The sequence below is a fragment of the Nyctibius grandis genome, chromosome 5, assembly GCF_013368605.1.
Source record: "Nyctibius grandis isolate bNycGra1 chromosome 5, bNycGra1.pri, whole genome shotgun sequence".
In the NCBI taxonomy this organism is placed as follows: Eukaryota; Metazoa; Chordata; class Aves; order Nyctibiiformes; family Nyctibiidae; genus Nyctibius; species Nyctibius grandis.
In genome coordinates, this window is record NC_090662.1 from 34894358 (window position 1) to 34920788 (window position 26431).

At 41.4% G+C, this 26431-nt stretch overlaps 1 protein-coding gene across 3 annotated transcripts in view; it reads left to right on the forward strand.

The window, feature by feature from the left end:
• Positions 1-26431, forward strand: part of PDZRN4 (PDZ domain containing ring finger 4) — a 277467-nt gene that overhangs the window by 207723 nt on the left and 43313 nt on the right. For all 3 annotated transcript variants that reach the window (XM_068401590.1, XM_068401591.1, XM_068401592.1), the window contains 2 exons: positions 18171-18424; positions 20007-20109. In XM_068401590.1, the coding sequence (XP_068257691.1) occupies positions 18171-18424; positions 20007-20109 (357 nt within the window). The remainder of the gene's footprint in view (positions 1-18170; positions 18425-20006; positions 20110-26431) is intronic.

Here is a 26431-nt window from a genome sequence, read left to right on the forward strand (position 1 = left end):
AGGTAACCCTCCCTACCCGCTGTGTATGGAAAATCCTTATTGCTATATCTCTCTGGTTTTTTTTTTTTCCCCATATCTCCCCAGTTTTTATGTTTCCCAGCTTTTGCAAAGAAGCAGATGTACCACTGCTTCCCTTTTCTTCTAGACACCTGTTTTGGATTTAAGTGTGAGTGGATGAGATTGGTGTCCCAGACAGAAAGTCAACACAGTCAGCCATTGGCTGGGCGAGCGGTTTGTCTGGTTGCTCTGTAATTTGGTCCAGGTGATACCACCTAAGTTACCTGAAGGCTGGTCTTTCCTAAAGCTTACAAAAACTGCTGTTAGGTTGGTGGAACTGGTAACTTTCACCCATTGACCAGCAGCTGGTCCCTGTCTTCAGATGGACATGCAGGAAATTAATGGTCAGAATAGGTAGCCATGGGTTTTGTGTGAAAGTTAAGTGATACAAGGGGAATATAGATTTTTCTTCAGCTTGTGTCAGTTGATTGTAGAATCTGGTGAGCTGCTGAAGCATGGTACTGGCAGTATTATAGATGAAACTGAGATGGAAGTGAATGCTGGAGATTTGCTTCTTATTCTCATGCTGCCAATGCTTTGTGATACCAAAGGACATCCGAAGTGTAGTCCTTTTGTTATGGTGAAGCACAAGTCTCTCTATTTTTAAGGTTGAGCGTGGTTAAATGGGAAACTCTTAAGGACTCTGAAATTCAGTTTGAGTTTTCCTGGTAGCTGGTGTGCCTCATAGAAGATCATTTGAGGATTAGTGTCCCAAATTTAAGGTCACTTGAGGCTTCTGAGGTGTATTCCCCCGGAAAGGTAAATTTTCTTAAAACTGAAAGGTCACATTACATTTTTGTGTGTGTTCAGGAATCAGAGCTCAGTTTCGTTTGTGTTGCGTATGTTCCATCTACTCGATGCCCCATCTTATGTAGGACATGTCTACTACTTGGTGGCAAAATTGAAAATAGCATAAATAGTTATTCTTGCAATATAAACATGAGCCTAATGTAGGTCTGCATCAGAGAAGTTTAACTGCAAATGCGAAGTGTTTAGTAGTAAAGAGCAATTGCTGTCTTCCTCTTCAACCTGAAGACCTGGTTGGCTCTACTGTACACTGCCTGTGTCTTGTGTCCATGTAGTTGCGTGAAATACAACTTAAGGGGAGAAGTCGTTTTAACACAGGCTGCCCCTTTTGAAGAAGATTTTCTTCCTTTTGGGAAGATACAGTCTTCATCAAGCAATAAAGTTAAAAAACCTCTCAGAAGGATTTGCACAGGTCTGTGTTTTGAGTGGAGGGGAAAAGCACCTGAAGAGTGAAGGGATAGGAGAGGGGATTTGAGTGGAACAAGGGCAACATGGGGGCAGAAGGCAATTGCCTGTAGGGTAAATAACCCTAACATTTTAATAAAGATGATTTCTGAAGCGAGGTTTTTCAGTAATCCAATTTTTAGTACGGCCCTCAGAAGTAGTTATACTGGCATAACTGTGAGGCAAGGGACACCAGTGTTGAGAGAAGTAGTAGCCAGGATGAATAGGGAGATTTGTTAAACTAGTTTAGCATGCAGGAGATGGTGGAATAAAAATAAATGGTGTACCTATGCTTAGGATCATTGTGGGATTTTTAGCCTTCAAGTTCAGCATACACAGTGTGGAAGGTGGTAAAGCACAATTTGAAGAAAAGGATGATTACACATAGGGGAGGCAAAGGGTAAGTGGGATATAGTGAATCGCAGACTAAGCAGGGGTAGATGGTTATAAAGCCAGGTGAACCTGATAGAGTTTTTGATTAGCAAATGCCTTATCTTGACAAAGAGTATATGGTAGGTCCTCTTTATCTGGGCTTCAGATAAACAAAAATAGCTGATATGGTATTATAAGGGAAAATGCTAGCTAAACTGGAACAGAAATGGTTAGATAAGCAGTTGTAAGAGGGAGATGGGGTTGACTCTGGAGTAATATCTATCTACATGTAGTGTTAAAAAGGAAAGTGAAAGGCTGGAGAGAGGTTACTGCTGGAGCTCCAGAAGGGTTTGTCTTTGCAATGATCCTGTTTAATATTTTTATTAGTGACCTTTGCAGAAATATCAGCAAATTTCACCTGCCAATTCCTAATGACATGTCTAATGTCTTCTAAAATACCAATGGCTTCAGCAAGACTGGGAGGTTTACCGGGGTACCATGGCGGGGGGGAAAGGAGGAGGGCAGGAGGGGAGAAGGCTAAATATTAAGGGAAGAAGGTGAAGGAAAAAAAGAGAAACACTGTAGTGAGTCATGGTTTAGGAAATCAGACTATAATAAGTAATCAGAATGTAATAAGGAGAAGAGAGCCAGAGATTGAGACTAGACCTGTCATTTCTCTCATTTGCTCCAGTACCGTGAGATTTCCAGACACAGCTGTTGTGCCCATTTGACTGGGTTGGAGGGAGCATTTCAGAAGAGTAGCCTTCATCTGCCCACACTAGCTCCTTAAATCCAACCCTAGATGATATTTAATTACTTCAAATTATAGCTTCAGAAAGCAGTATATAATTTCTTGCATTCCAAAATGTCCAGTAACCTGATGGAAAGACTCCCTTGCGGAGTGAAAGACATGATTTCTTTCTCGCTTATGCTGAGTACAGTTTTCCCAATTTCTAAGTAAATGACTTATTTCTTAGGCTACTGTGTCAATTTGCAGCTACTGCTGCCCCCAATCCTTACTGTCATCATTTTTTAAGGGAAAGTCTTGTGTTCCATTGGTTTCTTTACTTTTAAAGAAGTCTGGCTGCCTAGCCTGGGCCTGGAGTAAAAGGGAAGACTTAGTGGGGAGAAATGGCTTCTTAACTGCCAGGCTTTGGTGGCAGCTCCAGAAGTGTCTTCTGAGTTTGTTTCCAGCCTGTTGAGCACGGTGCCTCTTTGCTTGCCCCATAGTCCATGTGCATCTCCTGCCTGACAGCTTCTGAGGGGCTCTGTGCCTCCTCCTACCCAAACAACAGAGGGTGAAATGAGGGTACTGAACCCCTTTTGGTACTTGTGCACCTCATCTGCTGATCATGCATGAGGATGTCAGATGGGACAGCATTGCGCTCTCTGAAATCACAGTATCACAAGCTGCTCCAAGTAATCCCTCTCTTGCTTGATAGAGCTATGCGACATACTGGATGTGATGGCTTGCCTGCAGCAGGCATCAAGGGGAAGCTGAAGGTTAGGATTGCATGTCTGGGTACCTGACCTCGCCGTTCCTGGGTTTTCCTAAGGCTGAATTTTGCAGGGGGAGGTGGGAAAAAAAAATGCATGTCTGGGTGTGTGTAAGATAGCACTATCTACCTTAACTGTCTTTTAGTGAGACTTCTGCACTGACAACTGAGCATGATGGTATTTCCATTTGCTATTAATGAGAGCACTCGAGACCAGTATGCAAATTCCCACAAAAATCATCTTCTCTGAGAATCTCCATCAAGAGCAGATTTGTCTCCTACATATGTAAATATTGAATTTTCACAGAATTCAAAACCTGCAGTCCCTTTTCTCAGATGTTTTGCTTGTTGTCTAACAGAATGTCAACAAAAACTGCACAATAGTCACAATAAGAAACAAAACCATGAATATTAACTTGGCAGTTTTATTTTTAAATTGTCTGCCTGAAAAGCTACCTGTGCCATTCCTGGCTGGAATCTCACCCAATATTTCACGTCTCTTGTACGAATAGTGATCAAAGAATGTTCTTTATCCTGAGATCTTGGAGGCAGACATGAAACACAGCGAACAAAAGGGTTTATGCTTGGAACAAAGAGTGGTACTATGAGGGTTGGAGACCTGCAGTTGGATGGTTCACTCTCAGATGTGGAAGCTGGCCAAATTTCCCTGGTGGCCTGGCCTTTCTGCCACGGTTCCATGTCAGCGACCGAGCCCAACAAGTGTCAGGGTGAATTCAAATAGCAGAATTGATTGCCGGGAATGATTTATGCCTGTCTGCCTCTCCTTGGGTGGGGAAGGTTTGTTTAAATTTTGCCCTGCCATTTTGAACTAGCCTCAGACATTTCTCAGTTTATTGGAAGTCTCTGCTTTTCAGCTGTGGTTCTTTTCACCAATAACTTTATGCTATGACATTTTACTTGACTAGCTTGTAAAGTCAGCTTACCGTGAAAGTTTAAAGGAACCTGACTTTCTTAAAGAATATATCTATCAGCAGTAACATGAAAGCTACTCTCAAGTCCTACATGGTGTGGATTTTGAAACAGGAGTCTATTTGATTTAAAATTTAAGGGGGAAAATACGCTTTTCTCCATCTGAGCCTTTATAAAACATAACCTTTTCAACAAGTAAGCCGAGAAGAAACCCTTGAATCCAGGTTCATCTGAGCTGTAAGAACATCTAATACATCCATCCAGTTGCAAGCCTATGATGCTTCTCCCTGCCTGCCTCCTATGTAAAGTACAAATACATATTTTACAAGCTGTGGTGTTTAAACATCATATTTTGGTTTCTGTGAGTATAGAACAGAATATTTTAGAATAGAGTAGAATATTTACAGTTGCAAGGGACCTACAACGATCATCTAGTCCAACTGCCTGGCCACTTCAGGGCGGACCAAAAGCTAAAGCATGTTATTAAGGGCATTGTCCAAATGCCTCTTAAACACTAACAGGCTTTGGAGCATCCACCACCTCTCTAGGAAGCCTGTTCCAGTGTTTGACTACCCTCTTGGTAAAGAAATGCTTCCTAATGTGCAGTCTGAACCTCCCCTGGTGCAGCTTTGAACCCTTCCCATGCATCCTATCACTAGATCCCATGGAGAAAAGCACCTCCCTCTCCACCTCCGCTCCTCAGGAAGCTGTAGAGAGCAATGAGGTCGCCCCTCAGCCTCCTTTTCTCCAAACTAGGCAAACCAAAAGTCCTTAGCTACTCCTCAATGGACATTCCTCCCAGCCCTTTCTCCAGCTTTGTTGTCCTCCTCTGGATGCAGCCAAGGACCTTCACATCCTTCTTAAATTGTGGGGCCCAGAACTGCACACAGTACTCCCGATGAGGCCACATGAGCGCTGAATACAGCAGGATAATCACCTCTTCTGACTGGCTGGTTATGCTGTGTTTGATGCACCCCAGGATGTGGTTTAACCTCTTGGCTGCCAGGGCCCACTGCTGACTCGTATTGAGCCTGATGTCAACCAGCACCCCCAGGTCCCTTTCTGCAGGACTGCTCTCCAACCACTCCTCTCCCAATTTATACTTGTGCCTGGCATAGAAATTTTATGTTTTGCCACAGTTTCTTGCCTCCCGCTGAAGAAGGTTGAAGAAGTTAGTGTAAATAAACACTACAAGGCAGAAGTCATGGTAAGATGGCAAATATGACATCTTAAAATCTGTCTGTAAGGTTTAATTAAGAAGTTCAGTTGAGAAGCGTTACCTTTCAGTATTGTTGATTTTGATGAAATGACTTCATTTGTTCAGGAACTTTGTTTATACAAACACTATGCTGTTTTAAACCTTATTAAAAGCATTTGTAGATAGTCAACTGTTACTCAATCATTCTTTCATAGGCTTATATCATATAGATATAGACATATGTTGCCAGCAGGAATTTATGTGCACCTAACCCTTCTCTTTTAGTATATAATGTAAAAAATAAAGTGCCTTATTTCTTTTCACTGATATCTACCTCTTTCTTTTATGAAATGTCATAGAAATTAAAGAAAGAAAACCACATTTTTAAAAGTACTTTATTCCTGAGACAAAACAAAGATGACATTGCCCTTGTGTTTATATCCCACAGTGCACCATGGTTAAAGTATTTTCATTGCCTAGGCCATAAACTTTATTTTCAAGCGTGTCTATTTTAATTCATGTCCCCTTATAATGCGTTGTCTAAATTCTCAGCACAGATGTACAATCACTGTTTTTACTGCAGCAATATCTAGAAGGCCCTACTTACTTTGGGGCTGTGTGATGCTTGATACTGTACTACCAAAAAGACACAGTTCTTGCACCTAGGTGTTTTTTTTCTAAATAGATAAGTATAGGAGGTGTAAAGTGCGGACTGTAGTATCAGTGTTTTAATTAAATTGTTCATGCTGCTTTTACATAAGATAATCAAAAGGCTGTCAAATAATCTCATTATATATTAAAGAATAACTCTGTTACTCAGAACAAAAAGAATTACTCTATTCCTGCTGTTAAAAGGTCTTTTCTGCTCTGTATGCTAAACTGCACCATTTGATGTCAGTGCACGGCAATTCAAAGCAGCAAGAACTGCCCACATGCATCCAAAGGCCGGGTTTTTCTCTGAATAGTTAACACAGAGATTCTTCAAAATCTGCTTGGATTTCAGTGATATTTGTACTATTGCAAGGTGATGGTACAAATCTGATTCATGCAGCTTATTCAGTGGTCAGTGGACTGCACAGCCTTGGCTAGGAGCCACCTGTAAGCTCCCTGCCATATTTTTCAGCCATTTGGTCCTTAACAGCCTTGTCGTGCCTTGGAGAGCTGGAACAGCAGCTCTGACACAGTCTTGCCATACACCCAGAACTACCTGAAAAAGCAAACTGATGAGCATTGTGTTTGGAGAGTGCGTTGTAGAAACGAGACAGCTATTTCATTCTCTCCTGAAAACACTATGGAGGGGCTTCACGAGTAGACTTCATGCAGGGGAAGGTTCCCTTTGCAGATGTTAAATACTAAAGCTGTACAGAATGGCAGCTGCTGCTGATGCTGCAGAGACCAAAGCCAAGAAGATAAAGGAAGTAAAAGGAGCAAGAGAAGGATAAGAGCACAAGTATTATGAGGAGCGGCTGAGGGAACTAGGGTTGTTTAGTCTGGAGAAAAGGAGGCTCAGGGGAGACCTTATCACTCTCTACAACTACCCGAAAGGAGATTGTAGCAAGGCAGGTGTTAGTCTCTTCTCCCAAGTAACAAATGACAGAACAAGAGGAAACGGCCTCAAGTTGTGCCATGGGAGGTTTAGATTGGTTATCAGGAAAAATTTCTTCCCCTAAAGGTTTATCAAGCATTGAACAGGCTGCCCAGGGAAGTGGTTGAGTCACCATCCCAGGAGGTATTTAAAAGATGAGTAGATGTGGTGCTTAGGGACATGGTTTAGTGGTGGACTTGGCAGTGCTAGATTAACAGTTGGACTTGATGATCTTAAAGTTCCTTTCCAACCAAAACGATTCTATGATTCTGTAAAGGAGGGAAGCCAAAGAGGCAAATGGAATAAAACAGAGGAAGACAGTGGTGATGGAAGGCAGATATATGGAAAGAGGAAGGAGAGAGACTCCAGACAGAAGAACAGACACAGAAACACTGGGACAGAAATAGCAGCTGTAATTGATTTTCAACCAGGAAGGAGCTGTAGCTCTTACTACTGAAGACTCGTACACAGCCATGGTGCTGTATAAATATGATAGAATTAAGCTGGTCCTAATATTCACATCCCTTACCATTTTTCCTGCTGAGAAGGAATGTGGCAATTAAACTTTAGAAACGAGCAACTTAAAATATTTCTGTCAGTGCAGTAAGCCAACACTGGGTAGAAAAATAAAGTAATTGTATATGACTAAATCGTCTTTAAAGGAGGATCAAAGTAGGAGAGAGAGAAGCAAAAGGGAAGAAACAAACACAAATATGTTTCATAGATCCCTTTTCTATGCATCTATATGTAGTTTCTTTTGTGCTCATTATGTGTAACTAAACGTGTACAAGCATGCTATTGTTAATATTACCTGCTCTCTTGATGTTCAAATAAAAATTATTGCTAGGCTTCCCTAAGAGCATCTGGGAACTTTCTGGTACAAAAGCATCTGACGGACTTTTGAATGGCAGGTAAGGCCCCATCACTGGCTTCGTTTTATCAAATATGTGGGTCCTCTGAATTCACATTTTCTTCTTCTTTGAAAAAGAGATCAAGGAAGTTGCTATATTCCATGTTCCAGAGGCAGGTTGAAGTTAAACTTTGTTGTAATCTATTGCTGTGTTAGTCCCCATGACTGAGCCACTGTAAATATATGTGAGCTTGTGAAAAGTATTTTTAAAATGTTTAGTCCTGTAAAAAGTTGGAAGGAATTTTTGCAAGTACTGTTACGCACCAAAAAAATGCCAATATGCTTCTTCTGGAGTAAATCCTTGAAAATCAATGGAGAACAACAGTGCCAAATTAGTGTTGAGGCAGCATGAGAGAAGAATGGAAAAATGATGAAAGGGATCCTCCAAGTTTTATTTCAAGAGAGAAGGAGCCTTTTCTATTCCTTCAAGACGGCAATTAGAACAGACACATAGTAAGAAACTCATGTTAAAGTAGAGCAAGTCTATTGTACGTTCATTAAAGAAAAGCAAGCACAGGTGCTTTTAGGGAGCACTCTAACCTTAGCACTTCGTGTCATCAGCACCCCAGCAGGACATCGGGTTGGGCTAGATGTGTGGCAGTGCTCAGAGACTGCCCAGGGTTTCAGCTGGGGATGGGACCATGCTCAGCACTCTAACGTTGAGTATAACATTGCTGCTATTTTGTGGTGTGAAACACTGGCACATGGAGCACCTTCTTGGCCAAAGCAAAACTCTGCTTACTAGAGAGGCTGAAGGCAACGTGCTGTCGGCTGCTCTTCTCTGCAGCTTTTAAGAGCCAGCCCAGTGCACCGGTGCTTGCTGGTGGACGTGCTGGCAGAAACGTGCTCCCTTGCTGGGGTGAGGGTGGCTGTGCACAGGGGAAGCAGGCTCCTGGTGCTGGCATCACAGTCGGGAGCAGGGCAGTGACACCCGGCCAGGTGCCTGCGCTGCTGCCGCTGCCTGTCCTGCTCCTGCACAGCTGGAGCGGGCGGGAGTTAGTCCTCAGCCCTGGGAGAGCTCTAGCTCTTGCTGTGCTACCTTAAATTGCATTTAAAAATAAAAAATAAAATCTGCCTTGTGCTTAACTGTGTGCCTTAAACGGGGAATTTTAATAATGTGCCAACAGCAGCAGTTTGGAGTATCTTACTGAGGAAAAGGTCACAGTGCCCATAAGTTATCCTAGCATTTGATCAGTGGACTCTTTTCCAAAGACTTTAAGTCTCATTATTCACTGCTTATAAAGTCACTTGAGAGATAAAAAGTCTTTTTATAGTAATGAAAGAACTCCCGCAATTAGCCAGAAGGCAGCCATCTATCTTTTTAAATTACTCGGTTCGGAGGAGACCAGGAGTTTCAGGTGTCTGTACGTGGATGAATTGTTATGACAGTGATAAGTGTAAATTTATGTGGCAATGCCAGCTGTGGCTGAGTTCATGGAAGGCTGGGGGAGGTTTTAGAGGTGAAAGAGAGGGGTTTCTTTTGTTAGTGAAATGTAGAATATGATTCTCTGAAAAGGAAAAAAGTGACTACATATTATTTACAGAGTCCTGAAATCTGCCATTCAGCCTCTTCCATTATTCTTTGGGAAGTGCAGATGATTAAAGAATGTCGTTAATTTGATCTCCTAAAACTTTAATGGCAACTACCTTTTGAAGTGCCTCTTCCCTGAGAAAAATACGTACCCTGGAAGAGAAATTGGAGAGTGAGCTTGTGGTAGAGCAAAGACACCGTGAAGTTCACAGAATACAGCATTCAGTGAAGGGGCTTAGAGATAAAAATTATTTGTTCTGAGTACACACACTGGCCTTTGATTGTATTTTTCCCACCATCAAAGGGTTGCTGTATGTGGTGGATCTTGTGAGAGATTTATATAATGTCCTATCCGCAAATAGAAGTTGTTTGCAACGATTAATGTAATAAATGATGGTCTAATTATATCAAGAAGCATCTTAACATATTTTATGCATGCCAGCTAGTTTAGTCTTTATTGGCCTCAGGCAGAATCCTAATATCATCAGAAAAACTGTTTGGCAATATTAAAAGCAATTTACATAGTAAATACACTCCAGCCTTGTTACATCACCATCTGGGTTATCTGAGCATTTGTGTGGGTACCGGGAGGTGCTGGCGAAGGCAGACCTCACGAGTGTTCAGACTGTCCAGCTGTCACCGTGGGAGGGTGACAAGTGCCGGCGTTCCCACCCCACTGGAAGGGGACAGGTTCAGTGAGAGGGCAGCGGGAGGTCTTCATGGAGAAGGGTTCAGGAAAGGAAAGACGGCGAGCACTGGAGTCGGGAGGCATGAGATAAAGGAAACCCCCAGGGACCAAAGAACGATCCGTGCTGAAAGAAAAGACAGAGTGAGAAGAGCAAACATTGTAAGAGAGAGGAGAGAGATCAGAGGTAGCAAAGCGAGGGAGAGGAGGATGAGACTTGAAATACCATCTGGAAGAGGATGCAAGAAAGATGGCCACAGCAACTAGTAACATGTCTGCCTGGCAAATTGAGGGAGTCAGGAAAGGAGAATAGCAGCTGCTCACAAATGCATGTCTACCAGCACTTGTCTCCAGGCAGGTCACTGTGAAACTAATGCAGTGATCCTTAAATTTAATTTGGTGTTTTCATTTAACTCACAAACCAAGAGAATTGCAGATAATAGTACGTACTCTCTTTCAAAGCTCAAGTGAACCTTTTCTGAGCTGTTGCTGTGCTTTCTGAGCTGAGCTTTCCGAGCTGTTCTGGTGTTGTTGAACATCAGCAGTAAAGAACTTGAAAGGATCTTTGTGAGATGTGCATTGCTCTAACACACAGTGAGGAGGTAGAGGGGATATTCTCTGGTTACACGGACTGCTAAGCCACATGTTATGAAGTGCTGGAATGCAGGTCTCATTTTGGCCACAGATTAAAACTGCTAACTCAGTAGTGCTTTTAAAGTTGTTGGAGCTGGCGTAGTTATCCTGGAGGTGTGAACTGTAGCATCCAAGTGTTTTTCTGAAATATGTCTCAAGGTGAGGGCACAGATCCACAAAGAGACTTTAGGCGTGGAAATGTCAGAGGTGTCTCCCAGGGTGGATTTTTCCATACACTGTTAGAGGAAACTGAAATGCTCAAAGGCATTTGTGGTGAATGATTGGTTGTGCCTAACCCAGCCAGCTGGAAGCAGGCTATAGGCGTGCATCTAAAACACCATCCTTTTCCTATACTCAATACCTTAAATGCAATTAAGCAGTCAATAAATTTGAGATTTAAAACCCCAGACCTCCTCCTAAAGATAGGTGGGGGGGATCTTCAGTGATTTCTTTGCTTACAGTGGACTTGACTTTTCTTTCAAAACATGGAGCATGGTTCTGCATGCAAAGTTTTGGAAACACTTCTTGTAGTAGCAGTTTTGGTTTAGTTAGAGGTGACTGGGTGGAGAAGGCAAAATCATAGAGAAAAAGTTATTAAGCTAGAATTTGTATTTGTTGGAGAATCAAAGTTGTGCAAGCACTTCTATATTAAGTTACCTTGCTCACTAGTTTGCCGTAGTTTACTGCAGTTGTGATGAGAACTATTTCTCCATTCCCTGTACGTCTACATGGGGCACTTTTTCCAATGCAGTTTATATTGGTTTTGCATGGCAAGGTTTGGGTAATAGGGGAGCTACAAGGGTGGCTTCTATGAGAAGCTGCTAGAAGCTTCCCCTGTGTCCGATAGAGCCAATGCCAGCTGGCTCCAAGACGGACCCACTGCTGGCCAAGGCTGAGCCCATCAGCAACAGTGATAGCACATCTGTGATAACATATTTTAGAAGGGGGGGGGGGAACCGGCGCAATTGCAGACGGGGGGAGGAGTGAAAATATGTGAAAGAAACAACCCTGCAGACACCAAGGTCAGTGAAGAAGCAGGGAGAGGAGGTGCTCCAGGTGCTGGAGCAGAGTTTCCCCTGCAGCCCGTGGTGAAGACCATGGTGAGGCAGGTTGTCCCCCTGCAGCCCATGGAGGTTAATGGTGGAGGATATATCTACCTGCAGCCCGTGGAGGACACCACACTGGAGCAGGTGGATGCCCGAAAGAAGCTGTGGACCCGTGGGAAGCCCACGCTGGAGCAGGTTTGCTGGCAGGACTTGTGACCCCATGGGGGACCCACACTGGAGCAGTCTGTTCCTGAAGGACTGTACCCCATGGAAGGGATCCATGCTGGAGCAGTTCATGAAGAACCGCAGCCCGTGGGAAGGACTCAGTTTGGAGAAGTTCATGGAGGACTGTCTCCCATGGAAGGGACCCCACGCTGGAGCAGGGGAAGAGTGTGAGGAGTCCTCCCCCTGAGGAGGAAGGAGCAGCAGAGACAATGTGTGATGAACTGACTGCAACCCCCATTCGCTGTCCCCCTGTGCCACTCGGGGGGAAGAGGTAGAGAAATCAGGAGTAAAGCTGAGCCCAGGAAGAAGGGAGGGGTTGGGGGAAGGTGTTTTTAAGATTTGGTTTTATTTCTCATTATCCTACTCTGATTTGATTGGTAATAAATTGAACTAATTTCCCCAAGTCGAGTCTGTTTTTCCCATGATGGTAATTGGTGAGTGATCTCTCCCTGCCCTTATCTCGACCCATGAGCCTTTTGCTATATTTTCTCTCCCTTGTCCAGCTGAGGAGGGGAGTGATTGAGCAGCTTTGGTGGGCACCTAGCATCCAGCCAGAGTCAACCCACCACAAGTTTAAAAATTTTTGAATTCCCTAGGAGAGCTTGTTAGACAATACTTCCAGGCAGTGTCCCACTCTTTGCTGGGGTCTTTTCGGGATGTATCATGTCCTTCATGTAGAGGAGTTGCAGCTGTCAGACCTGCCCACAGATGCGCTGATCATGGTGGACAACTCTGACAAAATGAAGCATCATTTTGAGGTCAATTGGAAGAAGGGTGCTTTTTTCTGACAGCTGCTGTTTAGATAATAAAAATTGCTGGAAGTCACTAGATTGTCTCCCTCTGGAAGGAAACTTTAAAGAGTGGAAATAGGTATATTTCTGTGTTTTCCCATTTTTTTTGTAGCATTTATTTTGTCTTGCTTAGGCTAAGGCTTAGCCATAGGCTTTTCAGCCACAGTAGACTTCTGCTAAATACTAGGAAATGGAAGTGGTACTGGTTACACATAGGAAGATGCGCAGAAGGCTGTGGTACTGGGCATTGCCTAGGTCTGTTCAACATTGTCAAGTCAGCTACCTGAACTATCAAACAGGACAAGCCTCAGCTCTACAGGTAATGGAGATGTAGTTCTTGTTACGAGCCTGTGGTTCAGCCTGAGGGAAGCAGCCAGAGTCTGCATGTTCAGCAGCTTGTGTAGCTTTTAGGAGGGATGACAAGATTTGGCTGTCAGGGCAACAAAGTATCAAATGGGAACAAGCATCACTTAACTCATCTGGCTAAGGAAGAGGAAATGTCATTAACCCACATAATGAAAGTTGTCCCTTTACTGAACTTGCCTGAACCCTGACAGAGATAGTGGTATTGGGTAATGGCTGAACTGCTACATTTCAGATTAACTTGCTCAAGAAATGCAGCTTCGTACTGAACTGAACCTGAAAGGTCAGCATGTCGAATGCCGTTTCTGTAGATGAGCGATGACATTTGCACTAGCAGAAGAGTTGCAGTGTCCTCTCTAGCATGCATGTCACTGGTAGCTCACATGGCCTGTGCTCCCCTGTCCTGCCCGGAGAGCCTCACAGCTGGTGGTCTTCATCGGTAGAAGTTTTTTAGAGTCTGTATGTGCCAAAAGCTGTACGTCTGGGAGGAAGGTAGTATGCTTTTTTTCTTTTTCTGTGGCTTGAAGTTAGGGAGAGCTCAAATTCCTGTCCTAAAGAAGGATTGGTCAAACAAAGGGACAGTGTTTGATCCTTTGTGCCAGTTTGCCATCCAAGGATTCACCCAGGGTGTGGTAACTTGAATGTATTTGGGGCAAGGGATTGGAAGTAAAGAGACTGCTGTGATGAGAGCAGCTTTAGCACCTGTCAGGACAGAGGCAGCATCTGCATGGGTGTTGAAATCTCCTAGGACAGTGAGCCATATGTGAACTCCATCATCACGTCAGACAGCATCTCTGTCATTTCTCTGGGAAACCCTAATGCCTGGATGTCTATGCTAGCAGAATGCTCGGGTTATTCTTCCCTTCGCCCTTATTGATTAAACGGAGAGTCTCCAAGGATTTTACTTCAGCAGAGCTGATCTTAAATTTCAACTTGCATATGCCAAGTATTTGCTGAGGATAGGATGTTATCTCATGAGCTTCTAATGTGACACCTTTTGTGATGGTTGCGTTCACAGGACTGCACATTTTTTCTTCCTATTTTTCCTTTTTTTTCCTTTTTTCCCTTTTTCCTCTTTTTCCTCTATTCCTTTTTTTTCCTTTTTCTCTTAATATGGGGGAATTAAAGACTACAGGAAACATATCAACATTTCTGGCCCTTTTGTTTCAAAAATTCTGGTCAGTGTTAAAAGATATTCTCAACAGCAGAAAAGTGTTAGAAGACAAGGCTATTTCATTTCTTGAAGCACGAGGATAACCTAACAACCATTTGCCTACATTTTTTTATAGTCACCGTTTTGTTATTTAGTCCTGTCACTCCTTCCTTCTCTGCTGTCCACCTCTGTGTGAGTAGGAATAAGCCTATGTACAGCGGTGCTGGCATTAGAAGTGGCAGCTGGCCAACATCAGTTGATTTGCGCATGAAGACAAAGGCCCGTTTGCTTGTTTATTTTCTGACACTGATGAAGTTTTGCATGTGGCTGGATTTAGAGCAAGAATCCAAAAGGGATGGCCAGGATCCAGGCAGTGGCCACCAGTCACTCTGGGGGAGATTCTGACAAGTGGCCTAGACTTTGCAGTGTGTTCAAAAGCCAGGGGAAAGTGTTCATTAAACAGAAGCTTAATCAAACAGGGCAGGAGGATGGTTTACATGAGAAAAGATATATTCTTTACTTAACATTCACAACTTGCTTGTGGATTAATTAGCCCATCTGCTACAACAAATGTATTCCCATGTCTTTGTGTTGACTGTTAAAAGTGACAGATTTCTCTATCCACTTAAAATAGTACCCTGTATTCCACTGAAAGTAACCTTTCCAAGGCAAGGAATTTATTTAATCATCCACTAAGAACCTGTAAGTGGCTTGCTGTAAATAAGTGCTCAGCTGTCTACAGCTCCCAGGGTAACTATATGTGAGTGTTAAGTTGGGGGATAATGCAGGAGGCAGAAAACCCTTAAAGAAGCTATGTCAAGAGAGCTTCCAACCCCATCTGTAGTATTGGCTTTAGGTTTTAAAATAAATTCTCCCTTCCCAGCCCCAAGTGGGCAGGACAGCTGCCAGCATAGAGTAATTCAGCTATAGATTTTCTTCTGAGAAAGGCAGCATTCATAAATTAGGTGACCTTTATGCAGATCAACAAAGTGTGTTGATGAACTTCAAGTGACAATTTAAACAAGTATTGGGTGTCCAAAGTGCTTGTATTTCATAAGAAACCAACATAAAGGATGGAATGTTTTTAAAGTCTTTAAATTAAATAGGCATTTAAATGAAAATAGAGGTCAGTCATAGGTTCCCAGGATAAATGAAAATGTGTATCTTTTGTGATTTTTCACACTCGTGATTTTAAAATATTATTATTCTTTGGAAATAAAATTTGCATTTAAATGTCATTGTTGTGAATTTATGTCTATTTCCTCAGAATAAGTGATAAGTATTGACTGATGTGAATAAACACAGTTTCTTGTTTTCCAAAAAAATCTAATAATGCTATCCAAATATCTTTTTGCTTTGCTGATGCAGATCTGTGATAAAATGGTCAGCTTTTGCCACATCGTTCAGCTGGGATACAGAAAGATTGTGTGTTTTATACTTGAATAGGGGAAAAAAATTGATACAGTGCTAAGTGGTATTTATTTCCAAGCATTTGCTTTTAGGAGAAACACCATATAGTTACCCAAAACTTAAAAAGTATTAAAAGGGTTTTGGGAAGCAGGAAATTAATTTTTCTGTTCCTAGGGCCTCAGGAATGAGTTAGTCAGAGGGCCTATGGAACGCTCTTGTTATAAAAACTGAGAAACTGTGGAAAATTGTGTCCTTGATAGGATCTGAGTTAGAAGCAAGAACGAAACAGCAGCTGGAACTGGAGAGTGGCTAGAAGACTCAGGCTTGAAGCTTTATCTGTAGTTGCCTCTATTAGACGGGACTGAGTCTGAACACCCTGGCAGTATAACTTGTGGTATTGGAGAGGGTTTGCAGAAGCTCATTCCTTGGGGAAGTTTCTTTTATTTTCTTATAAAGAAGGAACAAAACTCAAACATAACTTGTTCTTTGAGTTCCGGCCCTTTCTCATATACCACTGATATTTTTCCATGTAACTTAGATTAACATAACCCAAGGTTATAATTTGTTGGATGATAATTTAAATGATAAAATCTGAACATAAAATCTTAACATTTTTGGCCTCAGTCATCAGAGAGACTGTACATATGCATTAAACTTAGGTGACTAAGCTAGTAGCTGTTCATATTACTTGATCACAGTCTAGGCTACAGTGGTATGGTACTTCTGGGGATCCCAGGCGTTTAGCACAGATTTTTATGTATAGAAGTCTGTTCAGATAATTTCTAGCCTTCTCATCACTACATACAGCATCAGGGCTAGTTAGAGAAATCAGTTGACCTTTGCATTGACGACTACACTACAGTGTGGTTATTTTTCATGTCTTCTTGAGTAAAGTGGCTACAAAAGTTCTGCTGCTTTGGTAATTGTGTCAGAGGAAAGCTGGTTCTGCTGTATACTTGAGCATGCACTCTGGAAATGTATTGAGTTGATATATATGTGTAATTAATGGTCAGCTGTATCATAACCATCCACATGGATAGATAAGGCTATGATTACACGTGTTCCCTCAAATATGACATTTTTAGTTGCAAATGCTTCTCCTGGCAGGCTTAAAAATGTTACTGAAGGCTACTGAATGGCTCTTTTTAGTTTGCTGACGTTGTTCTTGTTTGCATGTTTTTCGTTTTTTGACAGGAGGGTTCCAAGAATTTCTTGAATGAAAGAGTCATGTGGCAACGCAAGTTTCTTTTCAACCAGTATTTGCAGGCACTGGGGAAAAGTCAGTTATGGGTTCTGTCCCATTTCTGGCAAGGGCTTAGATTTAGTTCATTAAGCAAAAGTTTTACGACTTCACTGTCTGTACAACAAAGGTAATTTGGGCATGAACTTGCAGTAGAATCCTGATTTCCTGCCAGTGTAGAGATTTTCCCAGGGACATAAATTTTAATCACGCTTTGGTACCCTTAGATATTCACATTTGATACTAGAAAACCCTGCCTTTCTACCCTGAAACGGGATCATCTCATCTCCACAGCAGCTCACAACAGTTAGGTCCTGTGCAGCAGTCAACAGCAGTCCCATTGCTCTGGAAATGGCAGAATGGTATTTTATGCGTAAGGATGTTGCACGGCCCCTGTGTCCAAGGGCTTAACTACTGACTGCCATTAACAAATTAGCCCTCACATTTTGTAGTGTGCTCATACTTGGCAAGTTTGCCCTAAACACCTGAATTCGTGTGAATTTACCATCACCCAGCCTTGCAGTTACCTTTTTTAATACAAAAAGGCCTCATCTAGACTGGGAGGAATTTGCTGCTTTGCCTGTAGCAGAGAGAAACTTTGCCATAGTCTTTTAGTTTTGCCAAGCTGTGCTGCATGTGCAGCATAATTTTCTCTGGTTTATTATTCATCTGTTTGTAGCAAATTATTTCTTCAGTTTATTTGATTTAGATTTCTCTTTCCTTAAAAGAGCAGCAGCTGACTCTGTTAGTCAAATCTTCCTCTTTGGTCTTAATGATTGTATAATGGCCATGGCAGATAAGTGACAAAACATTGAAAATTGGCCTTGTTTCTTTTCAGACAGCAGAGACATGTTTATTGACATCTGCATTAATAACAATGCTATGCCAGAAATCCTGAAAAACAGTTGCGTGCCACAGAAAATGCTAAAATTGAAAATTAAAGGCACCCCTCCCTTTTTATTTGTATTTTATGAGGTGAATAAAATAGCATGAGAGAAATAATTTTAAATGTCCTTTTTAAATGCTGTAGTTTCTTTGCTGTGTTCAGATTTCATTGGGACGGTTATGGAAGAGTTCAAACCATTTCTAATTTCTAGCAAAGATTAAAGAATTTATTTCTCCTCCCAGCCTTGTCTTCCATCTTGCATGGATGCCAAAATAAGGTTCAGTCACTATCAGCACATAACTTGATGTACTATACAAATAATTCATCCCCGTATATTTTACACCCATATTTTTATGCTGCCTTTTCTCTTGTGAGTAATCTTTAGTATATTTTTCTGTTTTTCTCTAGGTCAATGGGAAGGACCTCTCCAAGGCCACTCACGAAGAGGCAGTGGAAGCTTTTCGCAATGCCAAGGAGCCAATTGTTGTTCAGGTTTTACGACGAGCCCCAATTAGCAAAGCTCATGGTAGCTCTCAGGATGTTCAGCTTGTGGATGCTAGCACTCAAACTGACATCACTTTTGAGCATATTATGGCTCTGGCCAAACTAAGGCCTTCCACACCGCCAGTTCCTGATATCTGCCCTTTTCTGCTTTCAGACAGGTATGGCGTATCTTCTCCTGCTGTTTTAACTGTGGGATTGAGGCATTGCAGTGGTAGGCTTGTAACCTTCTCTTGAAAAAGTCCCAGGAACACTTCAAGTAAACCATAAATGTCGTTGATAACCACTGTCCCATTTGGGCTTCAGTAATGATTTTCCTAAACTCTGTTCATGAATTAGAGCTACAGGAAGGAATCTTGGCCATGTTTACTTTGTGTTCATGTGTTTATTCATCCAAAGCTAAGCCCTAGTCAAGAAGAACAACACTTCTGTGTTCCAAAGTACCAAAAAGGGGTCTTCAAACCTAGAAAGAGCTGTCTTATTGCTTTCTATTCTTCCAGATTTCTTACCAAAATATCAAGGAAACAAATTATTTAATTTAAAGGTCCCCTCCTCAAAAGCAAAACAATTCCAAAAATATAGAGATCAAAAGTATAATTTCACCTGTCATATGGTGCATGATATGAATTATATTATCCCTCAGCTGAATTCTTTGAAACTGAATTGAATGCAAACATCAGCAGGTGGTGCTTATACAAAAATAGGGTGTAGGCTTCTTCCTCTTTGGACTCCACCTCATGAGTAACATCATGTAGTGGTTGACCCTTGCCCTCTGTCTGTAGCTAGCAAAACTATGATTGCCCTAGAGTTTTCCCACTGGCATGCTGTGCATCTCTGCAGAATTGATGCTAATGGAGAACATACCACTTTTGACTTTGATGTAGCTCCATTATTAGAAGTTCTAGGTAAGCTGGGTAGATGATTGTCTCAGAGAGAACTTGCCAGCCAAATGCTCTATTGAGCATGCCACTTACTGCTGCACATCTAGGAAAATTATATGTGTGTATTTTTGAGTTGTTACCAGATATTACTAAACTGTGTGCTGCTGTGATTGAAGTCCCCATGCCCTCAGCATGGGGAAAAGTTTCCTATCTCTGCTAAGGTAGATCCACACTGGGTACTACATGGTTGGGCTCCAGCCTTGGTTCTAAGGCTGTACTTAAGTGCACACTGTAAAGACCTCATTCTTTGTGCTCCAAGCCCATTTAACAGTGCATTTCACTGACATTTTTAAGTGTGCAGTTACTCAAATGCACTTTGCCACCCTATTATTACTTTAACAGAAAAGGATAAGGAAAGTTGTTTTATGCAAGTTCTTGAACAATTTATGAGCCTGGTGTGGGTTGTATATTGTGGACGTTCAAGATTTTATAACCAGATAATTAGTGAGTTACCCCCAGCCATGATGTAACACGTGAATCTGGAGTTAGGTACATTTATGAGCATTAGGAATCCCAAATTGTCACAATTAGGTAGTTTGGCCCAAAACAGACCCTTTTAAGAAATCGCCCTGTGTAAATCTGACAAAAGATGAACCCAGCAAAATGAACTCAGACAGAATATGAGCTTTTGAAAAGAAAACAGCCCTTGCTACTTCTTGGTACAGTTCCTTTCAGGTTGTCAGGCCATTCAGAGTGGCATTCCAGAGATGAGAAAACTACAAAGTGGGTGTTTTTATCACTTTTTAATTTAAAATAAAATATTGTCTCATCTACTGTTGTTGTACTCCTTTGTCCCACATAGCTGCCATTCTCTTCACCCAGTGGAGCATGAATTTTATGAAGGTAATGAGTATCTTTCCAGCCTGCCTGCTGATGCAGATAGAGCAGAGGACTTTGAGTATGAGGTAAGATCGCTGGCATACTGCAGCTTCTCTTTCTGTTATTACAGATATAGTATTTGCACAGCTGATAGCAGGCTCCTCTGAGAAAAATAAGAGTGGCAATACTTCTTAACAAATCGCAACCAAAGACTATTTTATTTTGTACCTGTGTAATGTCACAGGCTTTATTGGGATTAGGCTACACACGTGAAATGTGAAAGCAGAAATCTGCAGTGGGTGGCTACATACAAGTCCAGGAGGCTCATTAAGCATGTTCCCTCTTTGTGCAGTGGAGACTGTAACTCAGATGCTTTGCTTTTGCAGTTTTAACGCCTTAAAGACAGTGTTTCCAAAATTAAAAATGGTAAGTGGAAGCTTAATTGCTCTTTTCTCCCATAATTTTAGGAATTAATTGGCCTTGTATCTCATACCTTAGGGATCAGTCTTCCAGATACTTGGGTGTGTATTTCAGTGTTTGTAAGATCAGGCTACAACTTTGAAAATGAATGTAATTTCTATTACTTGCTCTTTGATATTTGGCATTGTAAGTATTGCAATTATAAGAAATTGTGCTCTGTACCACAAATCTCCCTTTGCTGTTAATGCATTGTACTCTCCAGTGACAACGGTGGATGTGTTTCTGAGTCACTGGAAAATAATTATGTGAGGCTTCCCAAAATGATAACATGTGATTGGTGATGTTGCTCTTCATTAGATTTTCATTTCAATATCTAAATAGTCTTCTTGTCGGCCAGTTGTTAGCTTTTCATGTTTTCCACTATCATCCAGTAACAAAAGATTTGCAGGGACAGGCATAAGAAGCAGATGGTTCTTCTTATTATTAAACACTGCTGAGTCTTTGCATAAGTTCAAGTTACTGTATTTTAAATAGGAGTTGTTATAAATAATTAAATATCTTTAATACAAGACTAAAAATATCCTACCCTCCTGTTTGCTCTACCTTAAGAAACCTTTTTAAAGGTTTCATATAATTGGTTGACATTTGGAAATTATATGAATGACAAAAGCTTTGGCAAATATGCAGTGTGTTCACTTTTATTGTGTCTTTAGCAGCTAAGGTGTTCTATTGCAAGTTCAGCCCGTTGTTCTTTTCTTCTAGAAGCCTGGGGAATCTGAAGTTCTTCCCCCAGGAAGCAGAAAAATCAAATAACATCTACTTAGTGAATCTCAATCAGAACAAGCAAACTTTTATTTGAACTCTTCAAAAAATCATTGCTAGGGATTAGTGAAGTCATTATTTCTTCCCAGTTGGGTTTTGGCATGATATCTCACATCACAAAAGTCTCAGAGCTTAAGTTCTGGTTTGACTTATGTGTAATATAATATTAAAATTCTCTCTCAAGTGCTTTTGTTTGTGGTGCTTCTTTCTTAAATGTGATGGAAACTATTTTTCTAGTAATATTTAAATAAATTAGTAATGTAAGCATCTAGAAAGAATATTAAAAAAATAGATAAAAATAATTTTCACCATTTAATCAGAATATCAGTGACGTATTACAATAATAACAATAATAACTCTTTTTTAAAGTGTCTACCTGTTGGAATCAATTCCTCTTTATGACCATTATTAGTCCCTAATAATAGCTGGCATAAGTATTGTGACAAAGGCAAATGCTTGGGCAGGTTCTCAGTTGCCTGTAATCTCTACTAATCACAGCATCATAGTCATTAATTTGCTGTCAGCTGTGATTCAGTTGCCCCAGGCAAATTCACTGAGTGACTGAAATAAAGTGTTTCATGTGAAATTTAAATAGGGAAGGAACTGTCTAGCTTCCTTTGAGAAGAATGCTTTCTACTAAATATGAAAGTTTTGAAGGAGAAACAAGAGCATCTTGAAGCCTTTAACTAGCAGAGCTCTAAATGTGAAAGGCATTCCCAAAATTTCAGCCCACATGGTCATCTTATCATTTAGGTTACTCATTGGTTGTATTATCTGTTATTTCAGGTCCTTGTAAGACATTGTTAAGCTCCCTTGCTGTAACTAGGTAGCTGGAAAAATTGAGAGCATTGTCCCCAGAGATATGTATCTCCATCCAAAAAAAAGTCTCATAAAGGGCAGAGTCAAAAGGGATTTACTAGCTGCTGTTGCTGATCCAGGGGAGAAGCAGCAGGACAGTGAGTGGAGCAGAGGCTATGGTCCAATGCTGTAGAGCTCTCTACAACAGTATTGGCTTAGGTGTACCTTGCTGTGGCCACTCAGGCCTAGCCTTGCCCTGATATTTTCTAGTCCCCATAAATTGGTTATGCCCACGTTACTTTTTGTGAAACAGATGTGAGAAGTAATCCAATACTTTTTAGAAATAGATTCTTAGAAGGGTTGTTTTTAACCTAGTCCAGCTGCCTGATCTGATTTCCAGCATAGCTCCACAAGGTGCTGTGCTGTGGCAGCATCATCAGGCAAGGAAAAAATGCTCAAGCACTTGAGAAGACAACTTATAAAATCAGCATTGTCCATCTAAGGGTGAAAACAGAAGAGAGGGTGCAGAAGTTCTGCTTGTGCCACCCTGCGGGCTGCAGGCCGGGTGGAAGAAGCACAGAGCGTTCTCTGTCTCCCATCATTTGATTTCTCCTGTGTTTAGGGGAAAGAGGTTTACCGTTACTGCTGTGCTTTCTGTAGAAGGAGGATTGTACCAGTGCTCCCTGATTTTATATTTTTTTTTTCTTCATAACAGCTTTCTGGTGTGAACCTTAGCTAATCACACACAGCAAAAAACCTGCTTGGTGTCAGGAGTATGGTCTAGTTTCCAAACTGCACATTAGCATTCCTGTTGTACTATAAGGAGCTAGAGCAACACCTTGTTATTTCCTGGAAATGGTTGGTAAGTGAAGAATGCATCAGTTCTGATACACAAATGCAAAAGATTCAGCCAAATTAGGAAGTAAGGAAATAAGATGACTAGCAACTGAGATGCTGTAAACAAGAATGTTTTCCAAGAAAGAGAATGCCCTGGAAAGCTTTGATCAGCTTGGAACTTGCTTACAGATATGTGCTGGCGTTTACATACCTGAGTTACCACCATAAGAAACAAACAGGAGGATCACATATGATAGCCAGCACTGGGGATACGGAATTACACTTGCCAGTGGATTTGGTAGGATTAGACACTTACAAGACTCTTTTACTCCATTTGTAAGCTAGAAAAATCTAGTGGGTTGTGCTCAGATTGTCACAGCGCAATAAACTCAAGTATGAACCAATTGTCTTGGAAGGATGAACTCCCTGGGAGGCTCATTAGGCTCCATACAGTACCATAGTTTACACAAATGGCTGGGAGGATGACGAAGCTGAGGGATTGCTGATAGACAACTTGAGCATCCTTACGTTGCTGCTGCAAAACCTGTCCTAAAAGGAATCCAAATTGTTGGTAGATATTGAGACAGGGGTCAGAGCCAACATCAGTCAGTGTTGGCAGAAAGAGATCAAAAGATTTACAATTCTGGCATAGCCAGATACCCATGAGGACTTTTAAGATAAAGCAGGAATTGACCAATTTGTAAATGCTCAGTTGGATTTGCTGTCAATATCACTGAAAGATAGCCGAAGACATTCAGGACAAACCCGCTCAGTCTGGCTGTGAGTGGCTGTTGTGCTGCTGGAATTACATCATGTGATGTTAAAAGTGTGAGTCACACTCTCTGGTACCAATGAGGTGAAAGGACCAAAAGCACCACAGCTTCCAGTAAATCTGTGTTAATCATGGCTCTAAAATTTGTCCTTGTAAGAAGAACAGAGGATACTGGTGCTAGAGAGGAGTAAATAATCTAATGGACATGCACTACTTTAATAACATTTCTGAACCTACTATCCAGGAGAGAGGAACATCATACACTTGGTTTGGAATGTTGGCAGTAATACAGAAATTAAGGGGGAAAAGTAACTTAAATGGTGGAACAGTGGAAAAATAGTTAAAAAAAACCTCAAAGAATGTTGTAAAGACAAAGCTGGACAAATGTCTGGTCTTACATATTCAGTCTGAGGAGACTGCCTTTCAGTAAGAGGGGCAGAAGAAAATAAGATGTTACAAGCAGGCACAAGCAGGTAGTGTCATTTAGTCAACAGGTCCTTATGCAAGGGCAGAGACCTTTGTACCACCTATGTACTGAAGTAGCTTTTGAGCAAAAGCAAAATGGGAAGTGATTGGTTTCTGCTGTGAGAGCCATATCTCTGGTGAATTACAGCTTTTAAAGTCTCATGTATCTGAGATAGGAAAATAATCTTATTTCTAGCTGAATGCTTCTTACAAACAGCAAAAGTAGACATCCTTGAGAAGGAAGAGCAGTGAGTCGAGGTAACTGTTGTTGTTGCATATATGAGGCAGAGTAGGCTGAAGTTTGCTCTCAGAATTGGGGGGGGCTTTTTTGGAGGGAGGTTGGGTGTTAGTTGATTTGGATGTGCAAAGGAGACCAGCATAATTGACTAAAAGTCTCTAGCTCTGATTGTTCTCATTTTTAGGCAAAGGCACAAGTCATTGCTTCAGTACAATGACACAGCTTGCAGGAGCTTGGAAAACCATATCAACAGTCCACCATGCCAGGATTAGCATTTTCAGAGTGAAAAAGGCAGAATGGCAGACATTGTGTTAGCCTGCCTGTGTCTGATGACTCCAGTTTTAATGCATGCAAATACTAGTTCTGACAGATTGGGGCAGTATTAAGACCTGTACCTGGGAGAAGTTGCTAAGGGTTGAGTCGACCCTGTATGAAATTATGAGGTACTCTGATGCTCTTCACTTAAGGTCTTCGAAACCATTGAGCTGCTTTATTTTACTTTTTTTGCTCAGGAAGTTAGTGCATGACACTAAATCAACAGACAACCACATGACACATGTGCAGGTGAAATCTTTCTGTGGTAGTTTTTTATGAAGCCTTTTGTGTCCAGACAATGAAAGGATCAGAGGTCCTGCAGGAAACAGCAGCCAGAAAAGAGCATAGTATTTTGAGAAAAAGCCATGTGAGATTTTTCCTGCCTGATGCCTCTGTGAAATTTGGATCATGAGCTAGAAGCTATACACCTGCCGTTTTGATTCCTCCTACGCTCTGGAAAACAGGACTTCTGGAAATTAAAAGATTCATATGAAAGTTGCTTTACTCCATCATCAGTATCTCCTAAGCAGAACAACCCATAGTGCTCTGAGGATTGGTTAGTATCTCAGGGCAAAAATGAATACTCTTAAGTTCATGTTCTGCTTTGTAGACCCAAGGGACAGATTTTCAGTCAGAATAAGGAAATAAATGTGTGGGTGTATGCATGTTGAATGTAAGTGCTATTTTATGGTTATGCACAGCCGTTCATTTAATTGTTTTGATAAGTATTTGCACTCATGAATCTGTTAACTGTAAATGTAGATTAGTCCTTTAAGTTTACCACTGGTCTGATCCAAACCCACTGAAATTGCTAAGGTTTCCTATTGACCTGAGTGTTTCTGGATCAGATGCTGTCGGCTCTTTTCACAAATGACTAAAAATGGGCCTTGAAGAGAGAAAAGCTAGAAAACTTTGGGAATTGGCCACAAGTAAGGTTTTGTGTGGACCTCTTCTCACTGAACACTTAAAACTCCCACAGGGGAGAACTTTATCCTGTTCTCTTTGTTTCTCTTAGTGTATCTGAGCATTGCAGCAGATGCAGTGCAGTGGTAACGCATTGGTTTGGTCTTCCAGTAACATCCCATCATGATGAGGGAAGGTATTTCAGGCGCAAATTCAAATTTCGCATTTCTGTGACATAACGCTTTTAAAGTGACTGATTTTATTGGTATTTTTTCCTTAGAACAAAAGGAGTAATTTTGTTCAGATTAGCAGTCTGAGTAAGGTTGTTTATCTGAATAAAGTTACTTGAATGGGTAAGTATTTGTGTGTTGAGGCCCTCATGGACCACTCAAGTGCGGTCTCCAGTGACTTTCTGAAAGGCCCACCGCTGCTGTAATAGGCCAAGAGAGACCTGCCTGCCCTGTGAATTCATTTTTAAGGCCTTTTCAACACATGGATTATTTAACCAGTAAACCACACAGATCTGTCTATCTTGTAAATACATATTTAGGGCCTTTTTAAAATGAGGATTACTGAGCTGATAGCCTGTAACAGCTCCCTTCAGAGCTGTGATAGCCTGCAAACACCCCTGTGCAAGCATTAGAGGCACTTGTGGCAATGCAATTGGAGCTCCTGCTTCAATTGCTAACACCTGAATAAACAGTTTTTATAGAAACAGCTTCTGTGCACACACTGCCAGCGCTTCTGATCGCTGCAGTCAGGCTCTTTTGTTTTGTTACGTAATGAGTGTTTCCGTACAACAAAGCTAACCCACGAGCTGGATGTGTAACCATCAAAA